Source organism: Rhopalosiphum padi, chromosome 2 (genome assembly GCF_020882245.1).
Source record: "Rhopalosiphum padi isolate XX-2018 chromosome 2, ASM2088224v1, whole genome shotgun sequence".
NCBI classification, from domain to species: Eukaryota; Metazoa; Arthropoda; class Insecta; order Hemiptera; family Aphididae; genus Rhopalosiphum; species Rhopalosiphum padi.
Genome location: NC_083598.1, coordinates 13,990,104 through 14,015,661, shown reverse-complemented (window position 1 = coordinate 14,015,661; position 25,558 = coordinate 13,990,104). Strand labels below are relative to the sequence as shown.

Genomic DNA, 25,558 nt, shown 5'->3' with positions numbered 1-25,558 from the left:
AGTCATCTTGAATAAAGAAAATGAATAAACTCAGTTCAGTTATTAATATTGTTCAATAACTTACCATATCTAAATATGGTGCATTGTCGTTAATATCTCTGAGTGCAATGATGACTTCTGTGGTTTGTTGCAAGCTCTTTGGGCCACCACCTTCGTCGCTCGCTTGTATGATCACTTGCCATGTAGCATAACCGTTTGGTGGATCGCGATCAAGGGGTTTTATGAGCGATAGACATCCATTTTTGTTGATGGTCATTAACTTACGTTGATCATCTTTCACCACAGAGTATACGATACGCTGATCCATTGATCGGTCCTGAATATCTGGATCGTACGCTTCCAACTACAGCACGAAACAGACATTACAATCATCGTGAACAAATTCTATTCAAATAAAACGCACGCGTTCGTACACGCACACAAAATAGTATTTTGTAATCGCTTACCTTTGTGATACAGCCCGGCACGAGTTCTTCTTCCGTGATTGTTATATTTCCTTCGTACGGTTGGAACACTGGCGGGTTGTCGTTGACGTTGGATATTTTTATCTGGACGGTACAATAGTCCTCGAACGCTCCGTCGAACGCTCTCACTCTCAACACATACTGCGGGATTTCAAACATATACACATATAATTATACAGACTTTGGCAAACAACGCTTGTCGGTACGTGTGTTAAGTAGGAGGCACTTACGTCGGTGATGTTTTCGTAATCCAGCTGACTGTTGACTTTGATTTTTCCGGTCGTGTTTTCGATTAGGAACGCGTTGTAGATGTTGCCTTCCACAATGCTGTACGTGACTGGGGACGCGGTGTCGTCGTCCAGGGCCTTCACTTCCGTGACCAGAGCGTTTAAGTTGGCGTCTTCCGGTATCTCTTCCGCCTCGTAGACGGCCTGGGTGAAATGAGGAGGATGGTCGTTTTTGTCGGCGATCTCGATCCGGAACACTTGTTCGCCTGTACAACAACATTTATATATATAAATAATAAATATACAAGACCGTAGTAAATAGTTGTGGAGCTTTAGTAACGGCGTGGGCGTGACGGTAAAAGCTGTTTATTTGGTCGAACGTCTGCACAGAGGGTTACTAATAATTATCGTTCTAATATTACGAGTCTATGTTTATAACAGTTAAATTAAGCCAGTGGACATAATTAGAAATTTGTTTTGGGGAGGGATTATATCTTCATTGTTTTTCTACGAATATATTATTATTATCATGCATTCGCAATCCTATTTCATCAACTCCTCCCATTATTTGATTTGGTATTCAAATAATTTAAAATACAACATTCGGCGTGCATAAATAGCGTATTATGTAGGTCATATCATAGTAATAAAAAAAAGACGCTTCAAAAACTTTAATTAGAATTTTTTTCCGATAAATTTAGTCATAATATACGCACGATAATTTCTACGATAATTTTAGTTTAAAATATTCGGTGTTTTTGCCCCATGGTAGATAGTCACCAATATTATTGTCAAACAAAATCGAAGTTTTAAGATGAATCTAGGCGAGTGCCTCTTCCTCCCATTCACCGACATAAGCAATCAACCTCGTCACCGACAGTTTATTATACACTAATTTAGCGTTTATTTTAGAGTAGTCTTCCTCAGCACCCTTGTACTCACCCTTGTTGTGTTCACCGGTCGAGTACAGCGCCGACGGCGCGTTATCCGTAGCGATTACCTTGACGTTGTACACGTCCTGTTTCTCGCGGTCAAACATTACTAACGTTGTGATGTTGCCGGTGTACGGGTCGATGGTGAAGTACTCGCGGTTATCGGCCAACTCATACGTGACGCGGTTGTTGGCAATGCTCGAGTCAGCGTCGATCGCCCGGACCTGCATTACGGCTGTGCCAGCCGGTTCGTTTTCCAGCACGGAACCAGATACGACTTCGGTAAACACCGGTATGTTGTCGTTGACATCTAGTACTTGGATATTCAACTGGTGTTCCGCTGCCAGGTTATGCTTGTTCTGATGACATAAAAAACGTATTATTTATTTACGCGCAATACGATAATATTGAATTATTGAGCGTTTATCGCAGTCTACCGCAGATATGCATACGTATAATATATACATACATACATACATACATACATACATACATACATACATACATACATACAATATACAGAGAGAGAGAGAGAGAAAGAGAGATTAAAAACCATTTGTGGGGGGATATAAGTATGTCAATTCTCAAAACTAATAAGGAAATTTATCTTATACAAATTGTAGAAAACATGTAATATATGTACCTACAATACTTGCAGCTTTGCGCAGTATTGTGTAACGTCCACTTTTCGAGAGGCCTTTAACGGGCAAGTCTTAAAAAAAATTCGATTTTACAATTTAGAGATTCTACCTATGCATTTTATGTTATTAAAATAACATAATAATAATTTTAATTTTCGGGTTGTTATTTAATCTAGAATCTAGATTATAGCCGGTTTACGAGACAATTTAATTTAAGTCGATAATATTTTAAAGTAGAATAATACATTTTAATTAACAATAGTCAGTTATTAAAATTGTCGAGGTTCAGCACAAAGACGAAACTCCGACCTGTACACCCGCATAATGTATTTTGTCTCCGTTTTACTAACGTACATTCATCAAATTAATGTTCAGAAGAATCCATTTTTTGTTGATAGCTTTAATATTAGTGAATTGGTCTATAATTATTAAATTTAAAGTAAACAGAATGTATATTATGTTGGAATCTCTACAAGCTTTTAATACATTTTTTTTAATAGCGAGTTATAACTGTGTAAATAACATAATTTTTAGATGCTCATAACTCGTTCTTATTTGAAAAAAAATTTAAAATTTATGATAATAGGTCAATTTCACCCTTAAATTTAAAATACACGATACAGGATTCTGTTGAATACAAATTTGCTATGTTGTACGTTTGTAAGACTGAGACAGACTTAGGGCTGTGGTATAATTCACATATACATTCAGATATTGTGTTGCATATTATTATTAAAAAAATACTACACACTCACGAGCAGTGTTGACAGTCATCTTATTTATATATCTCGACGGATTAAACTATTATGTAAACAACACAAACTTTTTACCTGTATTCGAATGTTAAGAATGTACTCGGAGATCGATTCGTAGTCCATGTGTCTCGACAATCTGATATGAGCGGTGTTTCCTTCAGATTCCAATCGGAAAGTGTTCAATTTGTTTGATTGTTCTGTGCGGCCAGGCACCAACTCAAAAACCGGAGATTTTTCATCCGTGTTCGATCTAAATAATATACGTTTAAAGAGACCGGGCCAAACCCGACAATACACATTATTATAACAACGTTTCACAAATGTGGGGATTGTTATTTTGGAGTTGGTTTATAAAGTTATAGATTATATCATGTTTGGGAGACACAACTTACGCCGCGATGATGGTGGCAATGTCAAAACTGAAATTAGTTAGGTTTTCCGGCAGACGGATAACTTCGTCGGGCTGAACGGATATGAACGTGGGTGCTTTTTTGTGCGATTCGACTACCAAAATCTCTAGATCCATCGTAGCCGATTTGGGAACCACGCCTTGATCGGTGGCAGTAGCTCGCATTTTGAACTTGTAGCCGGGATCTCGCTAAAATAATAATAATAATAATTTATAAATCTGTTTTAAGTAGAAAAATCAATGTATACAGAATATAATCGATTCAATTACGATATTATACGTACGTCGATTGCGCGATCCAAATAAATGACGCCTGTGTTTTGATCGATACGAAAATAATTCGAGTCGTGCGGTATTCTAGGTGATAGATCGTATTGTATGGCACTATTTTTACCATCATCGATATCGGTGGCCGATATTCTCATCACTTCGCTTTTGGCCAGTAAGTCTTGGGGTACAGATTCAACATAGTTCTTAAAAATAAAATAAAAATAATAAACAACTACACATATTATAACTGTTAAAACCGTTTTAGAAGCAACGAATTGATAGTAAAAAATATTATAAAAATAAAACAACATGCGGCATGCATTTCAAACACTTTTTTAAAAATGTTGAGTAAAACGATGACTAGAAAAGTTTAAAAAAAAAAAAAAAAAACCAGCTGATTTTGAACGATTGAAACGATGGGAAATGTGTTCATAAAATAATTTCAATACATAATATATATTATAAATATCAAACACATAAATATTATAACACAAGTCCGTCTGAGCGGAATCCATGCAAATAAAAAAATAAAATTTATAAAAAACGACGAATTATATCATATTCGGCGAAGTGCATGCAGAAACACACGCTGTACCTTGTAGTTGAATCCTCGATAGACCTGGATTCGATGTATGTATACAATACAGGTAATAAATAAAAATAAAATAGTAGTAATAACAATGTTATTATATCGTGTTGATGATTCGTTAGTATATGCAATAAAAGATGCAGTTAGTAGACTGCAGCAAGGCGGTATTAATGCAGATGCGCATACGGTTTACGATTGCAATGATGGGCGTACGAGAACGGTCGGAGGCTTATTGTTAAGTTTATCGTACCGATTATCGCACCACTCCCGCAACGATACCGTAAATGTATACAACCCCACACGATATCATATCATTTCGAAAGAATAATAAACTCACCACTTTGTCAAAAACTGGTGAGTTGTCGTTCTCGTCCTCGATGGTCACTTTGATAGTGCACACGTCGTCCAGATGCGGTTTTCCGTTATCGGTGGCCCTCACCGACAGGTACACTTCTTTTTCGCGGGTCGGTTCGTCCCGGTCGAACATCTGTGAACAACAAATAGTAAAGAGGTATTTAGATTAGAAGACTGATCGATGATAACATAACCAATCAATCTTGTTACAGACAATCGCAGCAATTTTCTGCATTCCTAATTTTTTTTTTTTTTGTTAAGACAACCAAAATCATTTTAAATAATTATACATACCCCTGTGTGTGTGTGTGTGTGTGTGTGTGTGTGTGTGTGTATTTCACAAGGTATTACATACCCAATTTTAAATTTAAAATCAATATATTATTGTTTGATAATTTACAAATATCCCTTAACAAATTAGTTAAATTAACTACAACAATAAAAACGGAATTCTAAAAATCAAAATTTAAACCATTTCTTTTCCCCTCCATCCATTCGTACAAATATTGATAATACGCCACTAATCGTCTGTTTCTAAACACATAATAATAGCAATGTTATACTTACGTGTCGAGTGGTTATATCTCCGGTTTGTGCGTCGATGGAAAACTTTGGACGTTCGCCGGGAGCGCTGACAAATGTGTATGTGATTGTACCTCCATTGTCCGGTGGGTCCTTGTCGAACGCTTTGACCTGACAATGATAAGACACACGTGTGAGATTTATCGGAGCGTGAAACGTACATTATTATTATTATTATTATCGTCGATATCATCATTATTATAGTGAACTGTTTTTACAGTATTTTGGAGATTATTATCATTATAATTCGCACGAATAATCATTGTATAAGTAAAATTTATTAGAAAGGGGCGTATCTAACAATAGGGTTACATATTACCTAATTGAAATCGAATTGGATATAATATATTGTAATTATTATATATATATATTATATACATTCGATAAGGAAAAACTTAATATACGTGCATAATATAATACAGAATTGTTTGCACGTTTTAAATGGGCGTATACGTTAATTATATAGTTAATTCTAACCTTTTAACTTAATTTATTTTTTTCGATAATAATACAATATTATAATAATAGAAAATTAATTACTTAATTTAACGTCTCCTTATTGCCATAAGCCAGGGTAGTGAATTACAAAATAACTTATACCAAAGAAAAAAATTCACTTTTCTCTATAATTAAAACTGAAACGAAATTATAATCAAATTGAGAACATTCTCAGTGCGAGACTTGCAGTAAATACCAGTAGGTACAGTAATTATCACTAGTGACGATAATATATATTTATTTATATATATACAATATTTTTTTAATTTCATACGGTTTTACAATAGGTACAATAATACATAATCGAATTGAGTATTGACAGTCACCGAGTTTTCGCCGTATAGAGCTGACGACGACTTGATGCAAACGTATAACAATCGAGGTATGGTATAATATTATATGTATAGTAATTCAATTTAACAACAATGATTATAATATGTTTACCCACGATGTCGACCCACGAGCAGTTTTGAACCTTTTAAATACATTTGCCGTTGTAGTAGTGATAATATATAATAGCAGTGGTGTAGGTCGAATGGCGGTTGTATGTATGGTAGTAGTACCTACATATAAACCACAACCGACGTTGCGAAATATTTTATAACAGTTTGTTTAATGTATAAATGGTAGACGCGCAGCATGTCTGTTTAATTATTAAAGTAGGATTGTTCTCTATTATTGACATAGCAAATCAATTTTTAATCCTATCATTTAATATTCTTATGTGCACCTATGTATACACATACATGTATAAATATATATGGTCCTAATTGCGATTCGTTTTAATTATACATCGATAAACGAAAAGATGAAACGGTGTACATTTTTAGAATAATTTTTTGATTCGTATAACATATATTAATATCATAGTTATAATATATACCTCGATAAATGTAGTAACTACAACATTGTTAACGATGAAATGTTTTCCTTATGTATGTCTTATTGTTATTATAACAATGTAAAATTTTAAGGCTGCAGCAGTAGTTCAACTATTTACCCGCCAGTCATTTATAAAAATTAATTTAAATTGTTTTGTCGTTAAATTAGTGATCTTTTCAAATTTTCGTGTGAAAGGACGCCTGGCGGATATAAAATTAATTGACATCTCAAAAGTGTTGATTATTATTATTTTAAAGAGTGCGCGTATATAATTTAAGGAGAGTAATAACATGAATATTGAATATACAAAAACAAATACGTTATTGGACTTTGTTAATATTGCATAGTTTGTTCCGAAAAATATTTATTTTTCATTAATAGTATTAAAATTTGAATACCTATAATGAATTATTGTTGAGACGTGTTGGTTAAGTAGGTAGATGGTATTCGAGTTATAGATAGATATTGTATTAGCTGTATAAATAATTAAGTTTTTACATAGAATAAATATATAAATGATTTTTTTTATTTTAAAACATTAGACCAGACACGGGGTAATAAGTATTTTAATACGATTACACTAACAGGGTGTTATAAATTCAGGTACATCAATCGATGCCGTAAATCATTTATTTCTGGTATGTCGTAGCTGTATTTTTATCATTGTATTCTTATGTTTTTCAATAATACAATATTATGAAAGCGCGGCGTCTTGGATAGGCAATTTAGCTACACTACGATTGTATAGTACTATAGTTAGTTATTTTGATGTGTGTAACAATATTACACGACGTAAACACAAAAAAAAAAATAAAATAAAATATCGAAGAATTGAAGATAAGTTCACTTGAGAAGGCAGTAATGATCAGAGTGTGTAGATATAATGAGATGTAATAGAAGAAGAAAATTAGTTTTGTTGTTGAGCGTTGTACCCATTTTTTTTTTTATCGCAGTCTCTATTAATATTTTCAGATACAGAGATAAATGGTTATATTTCAATGAGAGCAATAACTGTATTAGGTATAAGATAATATTTTAATATAACACTATATTAATTAATAATATGTGTATTGGACTAAAAAAAAAATGAACCCATCAATTAAATTGTTATTATGTAACAGACATTCGATATTTATTTTTACAAAAAATTTATATCAATGATAAACAAGTTACAAAAATATCTTGGAAAGTTAATCGTTAATTAATTGCAATATAATAGTCTTTAAAGTCTATAAACAATAGGGTTACTTTCAAAAGGTTTAATTATTGTTATATTTTAAGTAGAGTTATGTAATAATTTACTCGCAAAATATAGCATACCTACACATTTATTACGTAACCACGACGTTAATGCCGGGTTACATACGACACGATCGTATTATATTATACGTTCACAAATTGCTCGGGTAAATATTTTATTCAGTACGGTTTTGTACTTTGCGTGTAGTTTTCGAAATCACAGACGTAGGACGTAAGTATACTGTATAGTAAGAAGGCGGATCCAATATAATAATGTATAGGTTAGTTAGGTAGATCTGATGGGTATAATGTGTACATAAGTAGTTAATTAACCAGTGCAGACGATAAGTCTACGGATATTATAGTAATACTTTATTATTGACACAACGATATTTTTTTACAGTATCAATACTATTAAGGAAAGGGCTAAATCAGTGCCCAGCAGTGATATATGATATAAATAGAAATTTCGAATAAGCTTTTTTATAGTTGGTTAATATTTGATATGATGATGTTCGCTATCTACCCTTTTCAATCTTATCAATATGTTTTTTTTTTTTTAATATTTTCATCATTTCTCAGCACTACACTCACGTGAACAAGCCATATAACAAATAATATCTGCTCAACTATTTTATTTTATTTTATAAACAAATAAATAAACGTAAAGAAACCGTATTATAATATACTTACGGTAAATACATAAGTGTTGGTTGGTTGTTCTTCCTTGACGGTAGGCTGGTAATTTAAACAGTCTGTAAATACCGGCTTGTGGTTGTCCTGTACCGTCAAACCAAGTTTTGGGCCCGATCCTCTGTTGTCCTGGAACTGTAACACAAAAAAATAATTATTAATATGATCGTGTGACGAAAAATTAAAGAGGGGGAATATGCATTATTATATTATATCAACATACAGATTTCCTGGACACTGCAGCATCGGATTAAACCGTTATACAAAAATACATAGATACGAGTTTAAACACGTAATTATATGTTTGCACACATACACACACACACACACACCATACCCTCGGCACATGCTTTTATCGAAAATTTGCTGATATCAATTACATGGACGAGCTTTTGAATATTATGGAATACATTGGGTGTAGGACGACCTCGGCAGACGATCCGATGCACAGATACAGATAGTCGACTCAATACATGTACGTTCATAATGACTCAAGTTCACGCGTATAACACTAATACATTATATAATATACTCGTAATAAACAATGCATGATTGATATAATGTAGACCATAATGCAGGTGGGTGAAAAATTAATGTATATAAAATAACCGCGGATGGTAGCGGCGTTCGGGATAGGATAGCGAATAGGATGTGCTCAGTAATGACCCAGTAATCCGCCAACGCCTTTATAGATCGATTATTATTATGGAATATCTGTTGCGGACCTTCAAACATCGATAGACGGAAGTTTAAATCTTGTAATATTATACATATTTATTTTTCGGCGAATGCGGACGGATCGATAAAAATCCTCGAACGCAGTGATTTTCGTCGAATTGTAATTAAATATTCACTACTACCACTGTAAGAGTCACGCCGTACAGCGAGATTAAAAGTAATAATAACGAATAAATAATAGTAGTGTCCTGAGGTGTGAATAAGAAGCGAAAAAGTCTTCTAAAGCAATTAGTCATCTGTCGGGAAAGTCGGCGGAAAGAATATTAAAGCGACCGACTGTCTACAGATTTTAAACGATTTTTAATGAGTGTTTTTTTTTTTTTTTTTTTTTTAATACACTATTATAATATATACCAAGTGCATTTTAAATGTACGACTTGGGCTTAAAAGGGATTTTAAGACCTAAATGGAATTTTAATGGTTGACCGGTCTTTAAGAATTAATACAATAGACGAAAAATTATACACACAATAACCGCTTTCAATTAAAATTTTAAACCGTTATTATGATGTATAACTCCATGTATTTAATTACACCCAAAGGTAAATTATTATTGTATAATATATTCTCTACATATTTTATATTATAAAAAAAAAATTGTATACTTATTCAATTTAACCTTTTTTGTGACTCCGGATTTGTTTTATTTACCTACATTTAAAAAAATCATATTTACGTGGTTTAATAGCTATTAATATTACGGCACGTACGTATTATATTTTATAATAAGACTATTGAGTTAGCAAACTTTATCCAGTAGACAGACAACAACAACAAAAAAAAAATCAATAATTACTGCGTCTGAGTTCACGATCAAATGTCATAGCCAAACCTGGTTTGGTTCTGTTAGATCGTATCTGGAAAATCGGACAGCATAATGTTATTAGGTGGAATTTTTATTTCACGAATAACATCAAATGTATAAAATACAATGTTATATACTCGTATTTTTATTTTCTCTATATATCGATTGTGAACGACAAAAATCGTATACCCCCACCCACATACGTTGCACAATAAATAATGATAAAAAATTCCATCAACAATATTTACGCGACGGATATACTTCGACAACAACAAAACTCCAGCGGAGATAGACATTTTGACAGTCTATAAAGCAGCTGATTAAACGAGTAATCCTTGAACCCTCGAGTCGAACGTGCGCGCCGGAAAAGAACGTAACGAACTGGAACGAACCTCTGCCCGCTCGTAAATATATTTATATATATATATACACACACCGAAACGGTGGGTGAACTGTTCAGCATCCGATCGATTCCAAATCTTTCTTAGTAAATTTTGTACAAACAATACATCATAAACAATAACACATGAAATAACAAGTAGACTTATTATAAGAAAACGCGTCTTTATCAATACATTATAATATAATATTATTGTATTGACAATGTCTTCAACGTAAACATTAAAATACAAAATCTTTAAAGTTGAAGAGACGAACGCCCTTCGATGACACCACAAATATTATCGTAAACCCTATATATAAGTGCCCAGGATAAATTAAATATTATTCGGAGACGTTCTATGCCGAAAGCAATTCTAATCCACCTACAGCTCGTCCTATTTAATTTTTATATTCCGTTTATCCATCAAATCTATTAAAATGTTATAATTTTTGACTAAACTATTCTTAAGAAATGCCACGCTGTTATTTGCGAGGAAAGACGTCACGAAAACGATTGTGCCTTTCATAAGGTATGTAGATGTCATAAAATGAATGATTTTTTGGTACCGTTATCTTTTGGACTCTTTTGTATTGGACACCAATACAAGACATTAAGGCAACAAGATTATATAATATATACTTCAAGTGAAGCGTCGTTGGGTTGCAGGGATGTTGCATTTTTCGGAAGATTGATAAAAGCTATTCGGAAATCACTACCTTAATGATAACGTCACGAAAAATTGTATAACCTTAGATTACAACGTGCTAAACGATCTTTTTACTATACATTTACTATAAATTGGTTTGATCATTTTGTAATTCAAAATAAAAATAAATCGTAAAATCGTTATTCAAAATATATAATATTATTTAGCCACTTGAAACGTTATAAACGTCTGCATCAAACTAAATTTTATAACACCAAGCGTGTTATACATAGGTACGAGTGTACAACACAGCAGTTCAGACGTTTTCCGAAAATCGTGATTCGTGTAAGGTATTTAAACTACTAGGTATGTCGATGAAACGAGTGAAATGACCAACACGAGCATTAATGATATTCCATTTAGATTCTTTCTACGCCAACAGTCGTCGTAATGATATCGACGACAATCGTTGTGCTTAATTCGATCGGGCGCCAGACGACACAAAAACAACAACATATATTAAAACAACAATTGGCAAGAAAATACGCGAACCAAAACATTGTTAAATCTATAATATAGTACCATTAAAATTGTTTTATTATTACCTATCGGCTATTATTTTCCATCACTCTCGCGAGCGCACGCGCACAATATTACACGCATGTTTCCATTTATTATTATTTTAATTAAATCCGTTACCAAACAGATATAACGAAGGTATGCATTATATGTATGGTGGCGATGAGATTGTTACGTGTTATTATTTTGATTTGGTAAGTACACACATAAATGGTGTATAGTGTATACAACGTACAACCACGACGGGCATATATATATAACATCAAAAGTGACACGCAATCCTCGGGTAATTTTCGTATAATTAATACGGTCATTTTGGGCTAACCGAATGCACTTGGAGCAAAAAAAAATTATAAAATGAACACACCGCATAATAATATTATGTATTATTATATATATTAAATACATACCTACGTATTATTATACTGTACAGGGGAAAACTATGTGTGTAAAATATATATATATATATATATATAGAAAACGGTTTAGTCAGTCACGCGAAAAAATAAAATACGTATATACCTATATGACTGTATAGTGTATATGCGTGCTATGTATGCAATAGATGGGTACTATTCTGCCATAATTTGCAGAACATGGATTATCAACTTATATTTATTTATATATAAATACACTTTTTTAATTTTAATTCCACGAACGCGCCACTATACATCAGACAGCATACGCGTGAAAAGTTTAGCCTTTCACTCTCTCTATCTCCCTATCACTATTTATTATCATCGCCATATCCATCTATATCTATGTGTCCACCGCAAATCCTATTATGAACGTAAAACGATATCCGTATCGCGACACTACCGGTGTGCACCATACGCGCTTCCCAGTAAATCGAATGAGGGAAAAAACTTCTGCTCAACTCATAGGTACGGCACGCTGCTGCCTTCCGTATATACAGTATTATACATAAGTATACTATCTCCGTCGTTGTATCATATTATATACAAAACAAACCCAAACAGAAAATACACACGCACGTTCGTATAATAAATATATATAATATACGCCCGTCTGTCGAGTAAAAAAAAAATGATATATGCGCACAACGGATACTTGCGTCCTATATATGTATATACGCGATACTGTATTACACTACTCGAAATGCATTCTCAGATAATAATAATAATAATAATAATAATAATAATAATAAAATATATATTTTTACCAATGGAAATGTGTTGAATCGATGGCAGACGAGTAGGCTGCGCCGCCTTGGCAATGTTTTTCAATTTAAAAAAGCCACGGTACACATAGTTTTATTATCGTACGCTGAAGCTATAATAATACACATAATATACTGCATCAGATCGTTATACACAGAGATAATATCGTCAAAATCGAAACAAATTTATACGAAATATTACGATTTTTTCGAACGTATAACCAAATATCTGATACAGTCCCACCACTCTCATTGTTATTATATTTTGTTAAAACGCCTGCTTTCAAACTTCTAATATTTTTTTCAACGGTGACCAGCGTGTATAAAATCGGTTGTGAACTTGCAAAACGATAATTTTCAAATCATAATTTAGTACAACAGCAGCCTATACTCATAACTGCAGCATATACGCGGCAACAATAATGTGTAGTTGAGTATTTGTAACGATTTTTATAAGTGAATTTTAATACTTCCTAGTATACTAAATTGTTTTTAAGTATCATTCGTGTTATCGTTCTTTGAGACTTAGGGTATAGACGTATAGTATATACATTATTGGATTACAATAGAAATATGTTTGCATAACATTTTTGATAAAAATAAAATTCAACAAGGTCTTTTGTTTCGGAATGAAATCAAGATCGGTCTTTTGTTTTTGAACGAAATTAAACACTATTAAAAACATAATAATATACATCATTGCACGACAAGTCATAACGTAAAATTAATTGATACGTAGTATTTTACATGGGAATAATAATAATAATAATTTAATATAGAATGGAGGGTGGTAGAATTATTTTAACGGTACGTGAACAAAATATTTAGTTCGATAATTATTTGTGTTAATGCATCATTCGAATATTACTAATTTGTAAAGATACACACTTCTGAAATTTTAACTAATTTTTAACGATTTTCCAAACTGCAATATATAAATTTATTTGAACGAAAAATAATAACGTTGTGGTAATGAAAAATAACCACTTTCAAATTTGAATAATTTACATTGTGCATCAAGTTCGAAATTGTCGTATAGAAATGTTAATTTTTCCTATCTACAATACGGTCGCGGCTTGGCAATAATCCAAACACGCGATAAACCAAAATATTATTATGCTTTGTTAATTTTGTAAGCAAGAGATATGTTTGTGGTTTTGGAAGAAGTAAACAAACAGTCGATACTGTTTTATTTAAGTTCATATGTTGCCAAATTTTAAACAAGTTTAATTTCAATTTAGCATAAGCGATGAGCACACATTTACTACATAAATTAATATAAGTCTCTATTGTTGTTAGCATCGAATACAAATCAAAATATAATTTTTCATCTCTTTTTTATAGTTGAAAATTATAACGTTTAAATTTCTGGAACGAGCACAAAACAAATGCGAAGATGTAATGATAGTAACATATACCAATCCACTGAGAATTATATCAAGTTCCAAAAATTAATCAACAATCGGCGCAATAAACGAATAACGCAGTGTATAAAACATTTAAATGCACGTTCGGCGAACGAATTGAAATGTAAATTTATGATTAAAATGTCATATACCTACGAGTCGATGTGCGAAATTGTACAATAATTTATTAATTCTACCCACATATTATACACCTGCCATAGCAAGAAATTGCGCGGTTCTGAGTGTCGCGGGTTATATTATAATTTAACTTTTCCCAAAACTTATTCTCGCGGCTTGTTTCTAACATATTCTCTATATATTTATTTGATGTTGAAGTTAAAAGCAAAGCAACAGATTCGCACACTCACCGGATTCGTGCTATATTCATTGGATATGTATGGTTCTGCGAGTGGTGTCTTATCCAACAGATGTCTTTGGTGTCTTAGTCTTGCGCTCCACAGGTTATTGGCCGGAACTATACCTATAGACAAACACAAAATCGAAACACACATGAGTATAATATGTAAGTAGGTACAAGCAACGATATAATATTATGTTCAACCGACGTAGGTGAAACGCAGCGAGACATATTAGCTGTAATATATCATACGGCAGTGCAACACATTTATAAACCGATGGTGGTATTATAAAATAATATATTATAGTAACACAAGGGAATTTTAGAAGGAATATATATATATATATATATATATATATAAAAAAAAAACTTGAACAATCTGACCTCACTTACGTAGACAAAGTGTCTACACGCTTATAAAATACATTTTTACCGATTTAATTGCTATGTATAATCGATAATTATCGTGATATTATATTACGGATATACTATCTATTATAACACACGGACACGCTGTATATAGGCGTATAGATGATTAATAATCGTCAGCGCAAAAAGTATGTTTTTGCCACTAAATTGCTGTAATACCGTTATAGGCTCTATGTATACAATATAACAGTTAGATATTATAAATAAAGCATGCTATATATGTATAAAATAACGTTGGGGTCGTGTGTCCCTTTTCCGAGTATTAAATACGGCGAGGCCTCCACCGCGGCGGCTTGATGTAGGCTTACAATATTATAATACATCGAATTAAACGAAATTATACGGGCGGCAGAAAACGGTCAGGAACGTGCAATCGTCCACGTCCCGTCACCATTGCTTACAATGCTTACATACATAAATTTGATCACTCGCTGATGGCCTACAACAGAAATACAGAATGCGTATGTATATGTATCAGCTTTACTGGATAATATTATATAACTGTTGTTATATATTATATCAAGAATAATTTTATTTGGTTATTTTTAATCTTACAATTTTATATTCACCAAGAGGTTTCATATCCACCTAAGTAGTAAAAACCTACACATCCCTCAACCCCTAACGACAAGATAAATAGTATAAACATCTGATGCGAGGAGCGATAAAAATGGCACCGCAGCATATAATTATAGTGTACCTGATTGCCTAAACAATTTAAAAGGACAGGATGTCTGTAAGTGATAAATGATAATATTTTTGTCTTACTAATGCATAACATCATACCTGACTTTTAAGTGGAATAATCCATTTTTCAATGTTTTTTTTTTTAATACCTAGTTAGATTGAGTGGACTATTAACCTATTATAATATAACCGAAATGTAATAATATTATTGTCTTCCCGTGAAAGCTTTTTTTTTTATATATATATATTAATTTTGAAGTTATGGGTATTATAATATTTTCAATTGTAAAATGGATTATTCTGGCATAAATGTTAATAGGTAGGTAGTAGTATCCCTACTTTAAATACTGCATCTATTACTATGTGGTCTATAATGTCAACTATGCCGTAGTAAGGCGAAGACAACACATGCGGGTACAATGTTCTCTTTTTTACAGGACGAGCAGCACATGTGTCCGTTGTACATTTATAGCGAACGTCATTCCGTAAAGGATCATGGAAAATAAATGTAACGCCCTTATACATACAGACATACAAAAATACGGACGATTTTCCCTTGCTGGCAGAGGCCGAATATCGTTGTCGCCGAAACCAAATTTTTATGTGTAGCTAAATTCGATTTCGGCGCAGCGGTTTTGAGTGCTAATATTGAAGTCGGAAATTGGGCGTATACCGCCGCAACATAATGATTAGTAGTCCAATGTTACATTTACATAATTATAATAACTAGGTATATCAAAATTATATTTTCAATAATCCAAACGATAATATAGTCATCAATATACAAAATATAAGTATGCGTGCAATTAACAATAATTATTATTAATACAATCATTCTCCCAAGCTTATCACCTGTAATGTCCTTGTGGACGCATACATGCAGTGTTCCACATTTATTTGTATTACGTTTTTCGTCACTAATTCCTGATATACGTGCAGAATAATTTTATACCTACAGAAATTATAAGCTTTGCAGTGACACGTCTACGTGTTAGTATCGTTATTACACCTGATCTGTGTAATCATTACGTTTTTTCTCACAGTAGAACTATACTTGTTTTGACATTGAAAACCAGACATCAAGAGTTCTCAATTTAATTAAAATTAATTAAATTCTAAACAGTGGTCATTATAATGTTACATTATCTATGTTTAACCATTTTATAAAATCGTTAAGACGCTTATACTAGTCTTTTTCAGTTTATAGCTCTTTGTAATCAAACAAAACAGTAGAGTCGAAATTACTTTGAACAAAATATAATACATAAAGGGCTTCTTACTGCTTTAACCCAAATGAAATTGTCAAATCCAGTATTACATGCAGGTCCGTTTTTCAATTCTCGTCGTGATACTATAAATACGCTATATTATATAAAGCACAACACAATAAAAATATATTATTTAAATTCGCGAAGACTACATACTTATTATATGTACATAGGTGAGTATCTCACAACGTTTATCATAGTCGATAACTTTTTTCTATTTTCCATTTTTCGAAATGAATAAATGTAAATTTCCATTCATACAATCATCCACGGTAGAGTAAAAATATTTTCCCAAAAAATCGGATTTAAAAAACAATAAGCAAGGAAAAAATATTTTTACAGGCGGTTAGACATTATTACACTGCCTGCGTTATTAATTATTACACTATAAACACTACTTACTGGCATAGTAAAGGTGGGTCAAAAACGAAATAATTAAAAAAAATACCCCTCGGCCTTCGGACATCACATTTTGCAAAGCAAGCACGAGTTGTCAACAAGCATCTTGTCAACAAAATATTTCGTTCCGTAACTATATATACTACTCTTTCTACGATATAATAATTAATCGTTGTCGAATTTATTATTTTTTTATTAGTTATACACGACGCACGCCGTACACGGTACCGTAATAATAACGTGTACATAACTTTACTGTGCTTTTTCGCCCACAGCATTATATTATATTGCAGTGCAGTTGCCGACCGACTGTTCGGCACGACCTACTGTCCTCGAGGGGGTGTGTAATATTGTGGTGAGGCATGTGGGCGAGGGTGGGGGATGACGGTAAGTCCACCGCTAATAATAATTGCTTTTTGTTTTGGGCCAAATGGTTAAACTATTACAGCGTATTCCGAGCACCAACGCGGGTGAGGTGTAGTAATCGAATCTTTCATATTCCGCAATATTTTTTTTTTGTTATGCATATAAAACTCATGTAAATTTATCGTATACTATATATGTACAAATACTATATGATATATTAAATGCGGGTAAAGTTCTATGTAATTTTATTTATCCATCGCCTATATATAATATTAGTTATAAGTTTATAAATGATAGCTGTACAATTGTAGGTGCCTAAAGAATTATAAAAACTAAATGCAAATGCGTTCTATAATATTATACATACATACCTACATAATATAATCACGAATTCACAAATACAATTATACTTATGTACTGTGGAAACAGGGACGATAAACAACTGGAAATGAGACGTCTCCTCCTGAAGGTTAAAGTGACGGGAACGTTTCATTAAAATCATTAACTCGCTGCGCTTTCAAATTTCGAGCATTCTTATATTTAGAAAAAAAAATAGTTTTGTTAAATATCACGTCGACTGAGATTTGTATTCCGTAAATTATTTACGTACGTTCGATGGTACAACTGACGCACGTTCTTAAGTATATATTCAGTAAAAACAATTTTTGATTTTCATCTACACTAAATATAATATTATTATTAAAACAAATATTATATATAGGTACTACTATAGACAAAGTGAGAGAAAAATGAAATAGGTACATCGATTTTGGTCAATTTTCAATTATCATTATCACATTCTACCGTGTATTTGTATGTGCAATATTTTAAATTAGTATATGTTGGTGTACTATTCCGACAAATGGATAAATTATTTTGTATAATTTACATCTTAAATTAGTTATTAAGAATGAAAATTGTTTAGCCAGTCGACACAGAAATGAGACAGTTTTTTTTTTCTTCAAAATATAATATAATTTACCCACGCACCGCCATCAAAATATAATCATCGAATTGCCATTTTCAATTTGAAATGCATGGATCATAGGCATGTAGCTAAATCAGTATCTGGATATACCACTACGAGTATTAAACATGTATAATACATAAAAATAATATAATATAATATAATAATATTATATAATATTCATAATAAATGCGTGAGATGATGAAATACTTTCGTCGTAATATGGTGCGTTTAATATACTATACAATATACATAATATTACAACTACTAAGTGAATACATTTTATTCGCGTCATCTATTAAGGTGTGATCGCTAATCACGACCGTCTAAATGCATAGGCGTGTACAGGTATTAATATTATATATTATATATTATAATATAGGTATGGAGATAAAATTCACTGCAAAATAATGCATATCACACTTATTGATATTCCGTCCGTGTCCGGTGCAGAATCATAATAATTGTCAAGACGGTATATTATATATTGTAATATTATTCTACACGACAACGTATAATAACGATTACAGGAGCGTATGATGGACTTTGGCGGAAAACTGGCATTTCCCTCAGACTATCGGCGTGGAAAATGTGTACGTATATAGTATAGGTATATATTATATTTAAATCATCGAGACCGCTCATTCCGACTCGGCCAATTTCACAGCAAAACTTTTCTTGTAAGACCTAGTTATGTATAGTAATAGGAAGTGTGTGAATCAAGTGGTTTGATATTCGCCAACTGCGAAACGTATAAAGCCGAAAATCACCTTCCTCCAATCTACTATCACATGGCGTAGTATATTATTATTTTATGTACACGTTTATCGATTTTTAAGTGTTAGTACCACAAACATAGACCATTGACAACGGTATAGTTTATTAAATATCATCCAATGACATTAAATTATGACAAGATTGAATTTTTTGAGTGGGTAGCACAATATTAGTCTACTTTAAATTCGAGAGTCGAGAGGCACACGAAAAAAAATTATATTTTATATCCATATAATATTATACTTAAATATCGATGCAATTACTTTTAGTCATTTTGACGGAATTCTATCCGTTAAAAGCCACTACACCCACACAACTATAAAACATCTGTGTACACACACTCACACACACAGTATTAAAGTTATTAATACATCCAAAGAAAAATACAAAAGGTGTTATATTGACGGTACGAGTGAGAGAATACTGAAATACCAATATTTACAAGTAGTGTTTAAAAGTTTGACAAACGATTTGAACATAAACGAAAAATAGAATACATAGGCATGCGAACCATGTCATTGTATTATTATTATTTCAATAAAATATTTGCGCACACAAGCTAGTATTTTTTTTTGCCTTTATAATATCGAATACACAACAGGCAGATAACAAAACCACAATACAACTGTTAGACAAACAAAATTACTAAAGCAAAAAAAAAAAAATCAGTCATGATTACAGAATATAGAAGAAACACCTTGTTATAACAGTGATTGTAATTATATTAAAAAAAAAAAAAGCAGTCATTTTCTGTTCATATTACATTCAGAAATGTAAATACATCAACGATGTCGTGTATAGATAGTGTGCGTACCATTATCTGTTTTACTGATGTATCGTATATCACGGAGAACCAAACAGACGAGTTATCAGATGTAAGCGTATATACAGAGTGATTCATCGAGAATTTTAAGAGATCGCCCCTACTTTTTTTTTTATTTTAAGACAAATTTATTCAACATTTTATTTTTTGAAATTTTTAATATATCAAAAGATCATTTTTTTTTAAATACTTAAATTGATGTACCACATAAGGAGTGTTCTATCTGGTTAGGTTTATAAAAACATTTTTAGAAAATATAATCACTCTTTTTTAATATTAATTTTAAATCAGAAAATTTTTTTGAAAACGTTGGTACATTTAAATAAAATTCAAATGAGTAGAAGTTAAGTAATAAATTATAAATTATAGCATAACCTTTTTAGGATAACAGTTCTTACTTAATGATTTTACACAAAATATAAAAAAAATACAATATTCAGTCAAGTACTCATAAAAAATACTACTATCTTTTTATAAATTATCCAAATTGTATGAATATTTAGTAACTATTCATATAAATAATTTTCAAATCATTATAACCCTAAAATTATTAAAGCCCTATGATATCCTTAGTACAAAAATCAGTAATTTAGAAACTATTGGCGTCGAATCTCGATTAGAAAACTTGCCGTCAATCGATTATCAATTCTCGATTTCAATATCTTGATGGGTGCACATCACGCGTCGAATTACGAGAAATATTCACCAAAACGTTAACGATTTCATATACTAGTAGGAGGTCGGGTTAGACATTTATTAGACACCATTTTTAATAATATATTACGCGTACACATAAATATATATAATATTATGTAAATATTAGGGCCCGGGTTCAAGTAATGGCTGCACTCGTGCAAACGGTGTAAAAAAAAAAAAAAAGAAAAAACAACAAAATCAAAACGCGGGGCGTTAACCGGATCGACCTGTAAACCGTAGTAGTCAGGTACATGGTTACTCGAGGATTCTCGTCACAGACGTTCCTATGACATTCACACGGGTCGCGTATTATTACGTGTCCTATATTATTTACGGTACGGCGAATCCAGGACGGGCGCGCGTTTGTTTAATGTGCGTAACAATTAGGTAAATTGGCGGAAAAACGCTCGGGCACGTCACGTTGTTATAAAGATTTCTGTATGTATTATATGCGAACGACTAGCATACTTCCCTGTGCATTATACTCGGAATCGGATTAAACATTAATATATATATATAAATATTTTTTTTCGTATCGAGCAAGGTATATTTATGTTCACGAAAGTGCGAAAGGAAAAAAACAGAGCAAGATACAGAGTACCTACGCCAAATCAGACATTTCGTATAATATATTTCGTCTCCTATATATACTGGGTGTAGTGTAATATTTAATTCTGAAAAAGCTCATGGCAATCGAAAAACGATTAAGGGGGGTCATCGAAATGTCTTCATTGCGCTTGGGAAAACTATTGGGAAAATCGAAAAATTACCTCTTCAAAGTACCACCCAAACACGATTTCCGATGGTTAAATGCGCGGAGTGAAACTTCTCTGTACAGTAATTCTTCCATCAGAAAAAAAGTGTTCGGATAAAAAAAAAACCATCATATAGTAAAATCAATACACTGCAATCCTAGCTAAAGGAATCTATAAAACATCATACATCGGCGGGCTTAATATTTAATATGTGTACGTCGTCGGAGACTTACATATCGTATTATACCGTAACTTACAGAGGGTACCTATACGTATACAATATTTTGTAACCAATGATAACGAAATATTGCCGTGTTTTTTTATTTATTTTTTTTTTATTTGTACTCGCAGCTACGGCATCTGTCGTAAATCTTCTCAACGTCTCCGCCCGGTGAATTGAATCGCTTAAACCATTTTCTTTCTGCTGCCACGCCGCGGTCCAAAAGAAAAGTTTATAAAAGTTTAAAGTCATTAAAAAAAGAAAAAATATAGTACCTACTTGGTATATATGGTAAAGGTAGTATATAATAATTATCGGCGTTTCGCTGAAAGTCTGATGAAAAATGCAACGAGTTCGGCAAAATGACGAAAAAAAATACTTAAGTATTTCCGCACTAGGGTCTGTCGATACTGCGGGAAGAAGGGAATGTGATGGAAATAACAATAGGTGAATTGAACAAATGATAAAGACAATATTTCAGATACACATGTGTGTATAATGTATATAATATATACATATATAGGTACCACAAAATATATACAAATATAATATATTAATAGGTAAGTACCGTCAACGAGTATTATATTACGCACAATATTTATATATATATATTTAATAATATAATGTTACAATATCAGATTACGCACGACGTTAAAAATGCGTATAATATCATAACAACGTCACGTAAATTGGCGTACATACGTCGTACATCGATTATGGTGTTTGAAAAATTAATCGTATATATAAATTAAAAAGCAGAAAAAAACAAAACCGGAAACTGAAAACTCGATCAAAAATTTTCAAGTACCGCTGCTGTGTTGTCTGACGGCGAGATCCGATTGTCGGGGTCGGCGTATGCGTTGGACGGTAGCAGTGCCTTCTCGAGTGCCACGAGCACACCCAGATCTCGGATGAGCGCTTTCCGGCCCTTATTGTACCGGGCCAATAACGATTTGTAGCTCCGTAACAGAGCTTTCTTGTGCTTAGGGTCGTCGCAAAGCAGGTACATGCGCCACGCCGGATACAGGTCCAGGAAGTCATCGTAACTCCGGTCGTAAACGTCAGCCGCGGTTTTTTGCACTTCGTCCATGGCTGTCAGTGCTCGGTTAAGTTTCTCAGTCATCGCCACCACAGTGTCAGAATCTACATTTTCCGCCGCTTTTACATTACCCAGTGACTCGGCTGCCACTAACATCTCCGCAACGTCCCTCGTCATGTCCTCGTTGCGATCCATCATTTCTTTAACGGATTTCTCGAACATCCCCGCAGGACCGACCTCATCCGGTTGCTCGATCGCCGTCACCGTCACAGTCACAGCTATCACCACCTACAACAACGACGATCGAACCAACGAAGAAAGGGAAATTTTTTTATTATTGTCTTAAAACTCACATCGATAGGTCTATCCAAACTTATCATAATATACGGAGACGACGAACAAACGGTATTTTAATTATTTAACGATGCAGCTGATACAGTGTATAAGAACTCTTTTTAACGACTTTATATTATATGGTCAATATGACGATACCCCGATAATTCACTAAAGTGTATAATATACTTCATCCAGAGAAATGTCTTTGATTGCTATAATTAATTTAATAATATTTTTTTTCGCGTAGAAAAAAAATATAATAAAAAGAATAATTGGAATATCTTTTCTACTTACACCACTACAAATAAAAGTGTTAAATAAAAATAATATTAGTATGGTACGTATTATTATTGTCGTGGAAAATTGTGAAAAAAATTCTATAAAAGCTAATCTGTTGAATAATAATATCCATAAAAATATACTTATAGGTATTTTTTATACTTTTAGGTATTGCATTAATTGCAAACAATAATATTACATATTTATATGTAATTATAAACTTGTAAAAATAATTCATGTGGTAAGAGAGTCGTGCAATTTAAGTCTCAAAAAGTTTATTATACGACTATAAAAGAGCCATAAAAAAAAGAAAAGGCGGAGAATTACATACAGTGTGACACATAATATATTCCAATAATCAAAGACAAAAAATAAAATAAAACATTTTAAGTTGATTTATTCACCGACAAAACATAATGGTGTAATAAAATGAAGCAATGAAAACTTTTATTAGAAAGACAAAAAAAGGACAAAGAATTATTCGTAATGATGAGAATATTAATGAATGCGTAACATAATACATTTGTTTATCATCAATATTGATATTTTATGAAATGTTTACAAAGAAGTTACTGTAGGATTATCAATATGATAATCCTGAAGGACATGGCTCACTTTCTCTCCTTAGGCGTATAATATATTATAGATTCAGGGCAGCAAAATTTGGCTATATTGATTTTATTTTTCTAAATATTTTTTTTAACGTTTTCTTGAGCTTTATTAATACATGTTCTGGTTTATTCGTTAGGTACCTACTATTTAATATTTACATAACAAAAAATATATAAATAATTTTTAAATTTCCTTCAAATTCGTTAATATATATAAGCACTTTATAGTCTGTCTCTGTCTCTGTCTCTCTCTCTCTCTCTCTCTCTCTCTCTCTCTCTCTTTCTCTCTCTTAATTATACATAACTACATGTTATCCAAAAGAAAATTATAATTTAATAACGTATACGGGTCATGCAAAATTGTATTCAATTAAAAACACAGCATGAATAAAAAAATTATTGGATTAGATTTTATTAGAATGGGTTATGGTGTGTCAATTATCTAAAATATTCAGGGTTTTTATTAGTAAAACTTTTTTTCGAAAAAGCAGATAAGTTCGAAAGCTTTAATCGGGAACAAAAATAAAATAAAAATATTCCGATTCCATTAAGTTATTTATAAACTTCAGATTTTAATGTATTGAAAAGTTAATATGATGCCTAATACATATAGGCACCTAGTAAAAACATTAATCTGACAGCAAACGCGATTTAAACTAAACCGAATATATTATAGTCCAATAATTAGGTAATTAAACATATTTCTAAAATGTAACGAGTCTGATAAGAGTTAATGTTATTGATGCACCAATAATTCATAAATAACTATAGGTATTTTAGTTAAATCTGTCTAAAAAATTAAATACTACGATATATCATGATTTATTGCTTAATAAAAAACATGGTATTTAAAAAAAATTCTTTTGTAAGATTACTATTTTAGACAATGTAAGTACAAAAATAAAAACTATTTTCCGAAAATATCCGGTGTATTCGTCATGTTAATAATTTATCCATTTTATTTTCAAATCTGTTTTAATAATAAATGTAATAACGTATATAATAATATAGTTATAATACTTATCAGTTTATCACTAAAAATTGATTTCATAAGCTTACCGCAAAAATGGCGTAAACCGTAAACGCTGACATTCCTTGATAATTATTTTCGTTTTAGGACCGCGTTCACCAGTGCAATGACGCTGACCATTCATATTACACATATCGCGTTGTACACCGTTGATGTGTATTGTTATCCAAATAAACAACACATGTACAAACGTTTAGATAGTAAATATAATGGATAATACATATAGGTAGTATTTTTTTGATGGCGA

The 25,558-nt window shown here is 32.1% G+C and overlaps 2 protein-coding genes across 3 annotated transcripts in view; both read right to left on the bottom strand.

Moving 5' to 3' along the window:
* Positions 1-25,558, bottom strand: part of LOC132923472 (DE-cadherin) — a 90,458-nt gene that overhangs the window by 5,344 nt on the left and 59,556 nt on the right. The window contains exons 2-13 of one of the 2 annotated variants that reach the window (XM_060987493.1): positions 14,640-14,752; positions 8,536-8,670; positions 5,209-5,334; positions 4,625-4,774; positions 4,294-4,317; positions 3,713-3,901; positions 3,412-3,617; positions 3,095-3,269; positions 1,634-1,982; positions 695-957; positions 447-605; positions 65-343 (exon numbers count right to left, since the gene is read on the bottom strand). In XM_060987493.1, coding sequence (XP_060843476.1) covers positions 65-343; positions 447-605; positions 695-957; positions 1,634-1,982; positions 3,095-3,269; positions 3,412-3,617; positions 3,713-3,901; positions 4,294-4,317; positions 4,625-4,774; positions 5,209-5,334; positions 8,536-8,670; positions 14,640-14,752 — 2,168 coding nt within the window. The remainder of the gene's footprint in view (positions 1-64; positions 344-446; positions 606-694; positions 958-1,633; positions 1,983-3,094; positions 3,270-3,411; positions 3,618-3,712; positions 3,902-4,293; positions 4,318-4,624; positions 4,775-5,208; positions 5,335-8,535; positions 8,671-14,639; positions 14,753-25,558) is intronic. The other variant, XM_060987494.1, reaches the window with a different exon arrangement.
* LOC132922103 (uncharacterized) lies at positions 22,492-25,495 on the bottom strand. The gene is made up of 2 exons (XM_060985437.1): positions 25,341-25,495; positions 22,492-23,343 (listed from the first exon to the last, which is right to left on the bottom strand). Exons 1-2 carry the CDS (start codon positions 25,371-25,373, stop codon positions 22,807-22,809), a joined length of 570 nt encoding a protein of 189 aa, XP_060841420.1. The 5' UTR covers positions 25,374-25,495; the 3' UTR covers positions 22,492-22,806.